Source organism: Hyposmocoma kahamanoa, unplaced genomic scaffold (assembly GCF_003589595.1).
Source record: "Hyposmocoma kahamanoa isolate Upper Pololo Valley unplaced genomic scaffold, ASM358959v1 129, whole genome shotgun sequence".
NCBI classification, from domain to species: domain Eukaryota; kingdom Metazoa; phylum Arthropoda; class Insecta; order Lepidoptera; family Cosmopterigidae; genus Hyposmocoma; species Hyposmocoma kahamanoa.
Genome location: NW_020653460.1, coordinates 269,303 through 277,960, shown reverse-complemented (window position 1 = coordinate 277,960; position 8,658 = coordinate 269,303). Strand labels below are relative to the sequence as shown.

Below are 8,658 nucleotides of genomic sequence, written 5' to 3'. Positions count from 1 at the left end.
TCTGCAAAACGTTGAAGCGTTGTTGTGAAAATTATAAATATATTTTTTAATATTAGACAACGTCACACACTTTGCTCTGATTTCAAAGTAAGTAACTAAAGACCTGTTGCAAACACACAGACCCGACACAATATAGAAAAATAAGTCCACGGGGCTTCAGGGATGGCGGCATCTTGAAAACCCATGTGCTATTCCTAGTCAGTAGCTTTGCAAAGTACAGAAAATTAAAAAGAAATGCTGCCTTTAATTAATTACCAGTATTTAACAACCGATACAAAACAAACAATTAAGAAATATAGCGATATCGATGATAGGTACGTACAATAACAAGTTCGTCGTCCTTGAACTCCCTTTTAATCGTGATATTGCCTTCCGGAAACTTCGTGACTTTAGTGAAGACGTTGCCGTCCACGGTGGTCGTATATTTGGCCTGAAAAGATGTGATTATTACCATTATATAGTAAATCTGTGTCAATGACATAAAGCAATAAAATACCAAACCAGTGTTATATTTATTTGGTCCAGTAAGCAGCCACTTTTATCATCTATCTATGCCTTTAGCAGGTCTTCGGGGATGCAACTGGTAGGACACAGTGGGCACGGGCAAGTGAGACATAACTTTTTTGTGGGGAATCCGCAAGCGCAATTTATATCCCCATTATAATAAGATTATATCCCCATTTCACCATGTTGTCTTTGCATTGCCCAACCTGTGACATGAGACGGTTCAGGGATTTCCACATTGACCACTGCAACTTGTGCCCGAGAGGAAGACTTTCCGCTGGGGTGATAAAATCAAGAGGAACAACGAATTTGGCTTACTAAAGTTTACGCCTTGCGTTTTTTGAGCTACCTTCTGTAACGGTGGTATGTCGAAGGAAGCTCTTACGACTTGATGGTCATTCTGGTGGGAGCTTGTGGTTGAAAGGATGCCGACTATAGTACCTAAGTCCATCCAGTATTCATTACGTACATCTTACACCAAGCCTTAGAAATAATAACGCATTTTTTAATAGCAGTAGAGTTTCTTGTGTTATAGTTCACCGTTTCGTATAGTTATTAGTAGAATTAGTAATTAGTAGAAGTTTTGATTATTTCTTTGTACACTTATTGGCTGGCGTCTTTGGCAAATAAAATCCAGCCAATAACGCGTTGGTTAATAAGTGTAGGGGGTAAAGTATGGGTAACTTTCAGGTTTGTTTTGAGTGTTTTATCCTGTATTATTATTTAATATTTCAGGATAATATACTTGAATACTTCAATAACAGAAATTGCCACCTGTAGTTTGTCTTTTTTGAAGACGGAGTAAAATGACCGCTCATTGCGCAATGATTAAAGAAATTACGACAAAAGGAATTAGGTAGAGAAAACTAACCTGAAAATAACCCGTCTCTTGTTTTAAATTAATTAGTAGACATTTTGATTATATCTTTGTTGTTCTAGCGTCTTGACTAATGAAACCCAGCCAATACCTACGGCGTTACTTAATGAAATTAGATATGAGGGTATTTTACAGGGAAAGTTAGTTAAGTTGATCAGTTAGTCGTTGAGTAAAGATAAAATCAGAACATTTTATATACAGAAGAATTTACTATAACGTTCAAAGCGGAGTTATTTTCAAACATAAAAGTTTACGAAGAATCCAATGATATCAAGGGACAGAACGAACAAGTCATACACCTGTTGGTAAGCAACACGCCAGTCCATAGGCGTAGCAGTGCCGCTCAGAAAGTTAAATCTTTGGGTATTTCCGAAAAACTTCAAATGCTGGAAATTTTATCGGAAAATTCTCAAAAAAATGGAAAAATATTATTTCGTAGGCTCATATTATGTTTTACGTTTAGACATATCTTTTGAAGTCTTATTTAGCGTGAATTATACAATAAACTTGTACTTAAAGTATAGCTAAACAAAAACGAGATTTAAATATATTTCACAACAGCGAAAAAAACCTTTTCACTTCTCATGCTCTTAATGTTCGTATTTATATTCTTAGTCTCTGGTAAAATGAAGCGGTTTACAATCTACTATTTTAAGGCTCCATCATTTTCGTTCAGTAACTTCTACTTTTGACGAGTGTCAACGTCAACTGTGGAAAATTAAAGGAAAAAATATTGAAAAAATATTCGGAAAAATACTTTTTTTTCTGAGAAAAAATTGACAATTTTCCATGACCCTATTACTATATACTACACTATTTGAGGAGCACTGCCACTTTGCCCGTCACCCTGAGACATAAGTTGAATCTTAGACTTCAGTTAGTACTTCCCTAGACAAATTCTTTCACACGGAGCTCTACTGCTCACTACCTCTAATTGGTCTTACAGGGAATCGAGCATATCATCTTGCAAACCGTAGGGCCACCGAGTTCGTTTATATTTATGAGTACTTACATTCTTGCCTCCAATAACTTCATCATATTCAACTCCAGGTACGAAGCGTTCCTCGTGTGTGCTTTTATCAGACTTAGTACAACACCAAGTGTAACCATCGCCTGATTTGATGAGTTTGATAGTGGGTTTATCGGCAATTAGGCCTTGTCTGTATTGTTCGTCGGCAACTGTAAGGAAGATTACAATACTGATGGGCAATGATTTTCTCCGTAAATATGAACGCGTACTAAAAATTATACGAACGAATAAAAGATTTACGTAATAATTGTTATATACGGTAGTCGACAAGATTTTGTCGCAGTTATTAACGACTTTCGGATGAAGAGGTCCCGGGCTCTATTCCCGGTAGGATCAATTTGGGAAGTCTATGACTGTTCCTAAGACAATTGTTGGGGCTATTTGGCACATTATTATTATTATTAAAAATAAATTTAATTTAAAAATATCGAGTTCTTAGGTTTTCGCGATTGTTACACATACGGTTGACTCAACCGTGACCATGGGACCTGTAAAGGGCCCGAAACGTCGGCTTGTTTGAAAAAACAAATATACGCGATTTAAATCCGGAAAAATAGTTTCATTCGTATTAATTTAAAAAATCAAAATAAAAACGATGCAAAAATAATAAGAGTGAAATAGTAAGCTAAGAATATTGTTGGGAAAATTTTATCATTTAATTTTAAAAGTTCCAGCCAGCACATTGAAGTGTTTATACATGGCATTGGTTGACTCCATATTAAGTTATGCTTTAGACTGTTATGGACTTTCATTTAAATCATACATAGACAGACTTGAGAATATGCAAGTTACATTTTTGAAACTCTTAGTGAATAGTAAAACAAAAGATAAATGTAATGGAGAATATAATAAATTGTTTAAAATTTGTAAAATTCTGCCAGTTTCCATAAAGCACAAATATCTTGTAGCTGTTAATAACTTTGAAACACAGAAGCGTGGCTCATTATTGTGTCCTATTAATAATGACTGTAACACGACATCAATGACCTCAGGTAAATATGTAGTATCAAAGGTTAAAAATTATTATGGAGATAGAACCCTAAAAAAACGTATTCCGTACCTACTGAATAGTTTCCCTGAGGCTATTAGACGTGAACATAAGAAAAATAAATTTAAACGTCTTTTATTTCAGCACTTGTTGACTAGTTTAGATTAATTATTTATATTGTAATAGCGAGATTCATGTTTTGATCCCGCAGTCAAACTGAATAATTCAGTTTTGTGGGACTATGTTCTAGATTAAGAAAATGTTTTTTTGTAATTAATAAATAAATAAAATAAAAAATAATAATAATAAATGAGTGAGTTGAGTGACTGTATGTTCATGGGTGGATGTACGTGTGTTTGTTCGTGAGTGGATGGGTGTGTGTGTTCGTTTTGTGTGTTTGCGGCTGGTTTCGAGAGTTTGTTCGTATGAGAACTTGAAAATATTTCAAAGAAGGATGGCGACAGCCGACCCAAAACCAATGAAGTGCCGTTCATGGACTTTGCTAGCATAATTTTACGTTATAGGTTATGTCTAGTTATAAATACATTTTTGTATATTTTTAGAAGTCTGAAATAAAGAAATTGTAAAACAATGTATTTTAGAACAGATGCAAGAACACAACGCAATTGATTTAATTCGACCATAGATTAGGTAACGTTCTTGTACGTACGTTTGATTTTAAGCATGATTTATTGAATTGAATATGAAGTATTGGTTATTTTATAGTACACACATAAAACATTAAAGCTATAAAATACCTAATCAAATAATCAAGTAAACAATAATGATACAAAGTAAAAAATACAACACAATGTGACAAAAATGTTTTGACAATATTTAAATGAGAAATACGAAAGTTACCAAAGGAACGTTTTGACAAGAGGCCTCTTGCCAATGTCACTTCGCGATTGAGAACAGTGTGACCATTTGTGGCAGATTTCTGCCATTTGGGCAGATTTAATTTTTATTCATTTTCATTGCGACAGAAAATGTTAACGTTGTATTAAATGTGGCAGAGTTTAGAAGATTTAGGAATATTCAGCAAGTTCTTTATTATTTTTAGGAACAAACTGAAAACTTGTTGTTTTCTGCTACTACGAACAAACATCTGAAGCGAAAAACAGGACAATGTTATAAAGATAACCTGTATCAACTTTATAACCCCAGCTTCTACAGGTGTACTCAATTAGCTTTTTTGATGTTTTGATAATGAATCACAAGTATTGGCAAGATCACTTTAATGCACGTCGTCAAAAACACTGGGTCAGAAAATACACGGGATGTCGCCATCCTTCTTTAGATTCAGAGTTCCGCGCATCACGCATTCTATCGATTTTTATAAATCGATAAAACAGCTGAGATACGGGAGTCATGGGCAGTAAAACAAGTTGTTGTAAATTCCAAAACTCTAAGAACAAACGTTGTTTTTTATGGCATGAATGGAGGTTTCGCTTTAATTAAAATTAACCAGACATATATTGACAGACTTACGTTACGACATAGTTACCCACCTCCATCGTAAACAAAATTGACGAAGTCATCGTAGTTCTCTTGCCTGTCTAGTTTGAATTCCTTGCCAAAATAAGCCATTTTCCGCAGACTCGTCTGTTGATCACATCAGCATCAAAAACTAAAATAGTATGTAGTAGTAATTAGTAAGGGTTTAAATACTAGTTTATCACAGTAGATAAATATTTTGTTATCTGATATAGTTTCATTTCGTTTGTTTTGTTAGTATTTCACGAAAAATCGACAAGTGTTGGAGACACCAGCCTGTTACACCATACTATACCATCAGTTTCATTTATTATAACAAAAAATCCCACTGTCTTGTCAAATTCATAATGCTGGGTAATATAAATTGCCGCAAACCAGATCGATGTGATAATTATCAATGATAATGATATTTTATAGAATGATAATTATCAATGATAATTATCACGATAATGTCTTAGGGGTGCACAAAATGAGCCTCCACGCAATGAAGCACGAATCGTCGAATCGTTTTCCTAGTACCTATGGCGCACCCTGATGAACAATCGGCGACTGCCTTACGTGTCTTACGGCGATTGGCAAATTACTTTCAGCACGATGGCAAACATATCACATGCACAGTTCAGCTTTTTTTTTTAATAACGCACGCACTCAATATAGCCCCGCACTAGGGAAAACCCTGTGTCGCGGGTGCTATGGACACACACACATAGACAACCACAAATTACACCCAAACTCACGAGAGAAATAAATGTAGGCCATACAAATATTTCTCCCGGCCCGGGAATCGAACCTGGGACCTCTGTGTAGCAGTCCGGCATGGTACCTGTTCAGCCACGGAGGCAGCTTGGCGGCTGGCTACTTGTGGCCTTATATTTGTGTGTCAGTTAAAAGCAGACCAGAGACACGTACCTGTTGTTCATTAGTGGCACAAATGAACAACAGTTATGTGTCTCTGGTCCGCTTTTAACTGACACTCATAAATCCTCAAATAATAAATACTTAATATAAATCTAGGGAGTTTACTCGTCTGTAAATTTCAGAGAACAGCAAAACGGTACAGTTCAATTTAGGTTACCGGAATTGACTTGTTTCTTTAATTTTCTTGGTAAGGCAAATTATTGAATTTTTATTTTAATATAGGTGAGTATTTAAAAATATAAATTTAATTAACATCAAATTATTGAAACATCAAATTAAATAAAAAATATTATATTACAGTTGGTGAACCGTTAACTAGTTCAATATTTCGTACACGAAGGATTTCAAACAAGACATAAGAGCAATTATATTTCTTATTTGCGTTACTTCTCACTGAAATCCACAAATCATTAATAAATCACGTTTCAAATTAATTACCCTAAAATTTTATTAATGAGACACGTAAAAAATACTAAAATTAAAAAACTACATAGACAATTTACTCTTCCAATCGAGAAGAAGGTTTGGCGGTGATTTTATAATGGTTACGTGAATTATTTCAGTTTTTTATAAATTGTTCATTTACAAAAACCTTAAATAATTCTGAGCTACGTTGTGTTATTTTCTATTAAATCGTGTAGATACTTTTCGTGAAATTTTGTATATATACCAATATATACCATTATACAAATAATATTATTTAGGTGTCGTTACGTTTTATGGAAATTCAACTGAAAATTAACAAATAATTTTGTCACATCTTTTCGACATTATGCGTATAGTGGGCCTTAGTATAAGTTGATTTCACTTATTATCGTGATATAATAACACTGCTGATTAAAATATATCACAGTTCAATATATGTATTTCATTTTATTTATGTGCAAAAACAGTGAGTATTGAAGTTATCGGCTATTCTTAAATTTATCTTGCATTACATAGGAAAAGTAAATAATAAAAACACCTCATCAATGAGGTAGTCGGATAAGGTATATATTGTGTATGTACCTGCTTACCAAAGCTTAGTCTCTGAAGTTTTCTGGAACGGGGCGGATACCACAAGCCACTAATACAAAATCACAGAGTATTATATCAAAACAGACCACCAACCACCCACCAATGCGTCACCAGCACAGAACACTGTACTCTCAATGAGGTCACCAGTGAGTCACCATGGTAATGTTCGCTTAGCTGTGAGTGCGACTTTTCGTTCTAAAATTTTAACTTTTTGATGGATTTATGTAAATATGGAAAGTCGAAGATTCAGTCGAAATAACAATGTGACTTTTCGTTCTACAGTTTTAATTATGAAATAATTAATTACATTTCAGTCTACATTTTATCTTAATTAAACATTAAGTTCATTCAGTTCTAAGATAGATATAAGTATTACAACTTTATTAATTTGTATGGCTATGATGATTTTGTGTATGTATTATTGAATTGCCAACCCTGACTGGTGGTTTCTTCTGTTTTATTGGCTTTTTTTAGGAAGTATTTCGTTTATACACGTAATGTTTATTGTTTATACATTATAAAATTGTTTATTTGTATTTATGTCTCCAAACGCTAATTATTTTACTGATAGCTCTGATGAATTTGACAGTGCTTGTAGTGATATTTCCATTTCTTCTGACTCCGATGGCTCTTCACTAGATGTTAAGCTGCGGTTAATATTTCACGGAAAATCCAGTTTCCTTAACCTGGTGCATATTAACGCGCAGAGTGTCCCTGCACACATTTTCGAATTAATCATGTCATTCAACAACGTCATACTTGATGGAATCTTAATTTCAGAGACCTGGCTCAAACCATCTTTACCGTTCCCTCTTTTTACACTCGGTGGGTATAAATTATATAGAAACGATAGGGTTGGGACTGGTAGTGGTGAATGTATTTACATCAAGAACCACATCCCGTGCTCCGTCGTCAGCTCAACAAGTTTCCTAACACTGTCACTGGGTCTTTGGAGTATATGTTTCTGGAGGTTAGCTTACACTACACCGCTCCCTTAGTAGGTGCTACTTATAGTCCTAGTATTAATGTTAACTATTCAGACTCATTTGAGACAACCCTTGAATCCTTGAGTCCCTCTTACGACCATGTAATACTGATGGGTGATCTTAACCCTTGTTTATTAAACAATAACTTTCGAATCTAATAATGACAAACGGCGTTACATCCATTCTTCGATGAAAGGCTTATCTAGGGGTCAAACTTGGAAGTTCTTGAGATCACTTGGTGTGGGTAGAGATCGTGACTTACTGTCGACTTACTTGACCTTAATTTACTCAATGTAACAAATAATTTACGTACTCACCATTTATTGTTGCCGACTCTATCAAAGCAGCCACGCTCACCACTCTGGGCTCTGTTACTCAACCTGATTGTGAACCTTTTTCTTTTCGCGAAATTGAATGAATGAATGAATGAATGAATGAATGAATGAAATATTCTTTATTGCACATAAAATTACAATTAAAATACAATACAAAAGCTTAAGTATAATAGTAGTAGTAAGTCAATGTGCAACAGGCGGCCTTATTGCTATGTAGCAATTTCTTCCAGGCAACCTTAGGATAGACATTTCGGATATGCAAAAGGGGTGCAACCAAAGAATATCATCATAAGTACACTACATAATAAGTAATAATAAAAATATATACATATCCATAGATTAATATACATATACATACAAATAACAATAATATTATTAATACATACATAACAATAAATACACAATAATATTAAATGCTTATATACTTTTAATAGAAAAAGAAAAATGAAGTACGAATGTAGGAAATAAATGAAAGGATAGTGGAGAACAGACGAAATTTAGGAGTT

At 34.2% G+C, this 8,658-nt stretch overlaps 1 protein-coding gene across 5 annotated transcripts; it reads right to left on the bottom strand.

Annotated features, from left to right (window-relative positions):
• Nucleotides 1-262: 262 nt before the first annotated feature.
• On the bottom strand, nt 263-8,186 carry LOC113240288 (fatty acid-binding protein 1-like). Of its 5 annotated transcripts, none has more exons than XM_026477551.1 (4): nt 8,135-8,186; nt 4,911-5,029; nt 2,394-2,560; nt 263-430 (listed from the first exon to the last, which is right to left on the bottom strand). In XM_026477551.1, exons 2-4 carry the CDS (start codon nt 4,987-4,989, stop codon nt 287-289), a joined length of 390 nt encoding a protein of 129 aa, XP_026333336.1. In that variant the 5' UTR covers nt 4,990-5,029; nt 8,135-8,186; the 3' UTR covers nt 263-286. The 5 variants fall into 5 exon arrangements, with proteins under 5 accessions (XP_026333336.1, XP_026333333.1, XP_026333332.1 ...); XM_026477548.1 differs by lacking the exon at nt 8,135-8,186 and adding an exon at nt 6,823-6,952; XM_026477547.1 differs by lacking the exon at nt 8,135-8,186 and adding an exon at nt 6,831-6,948.
• Nucleotides 8,187-8,658: the final 472 nt, after the last annotated feature.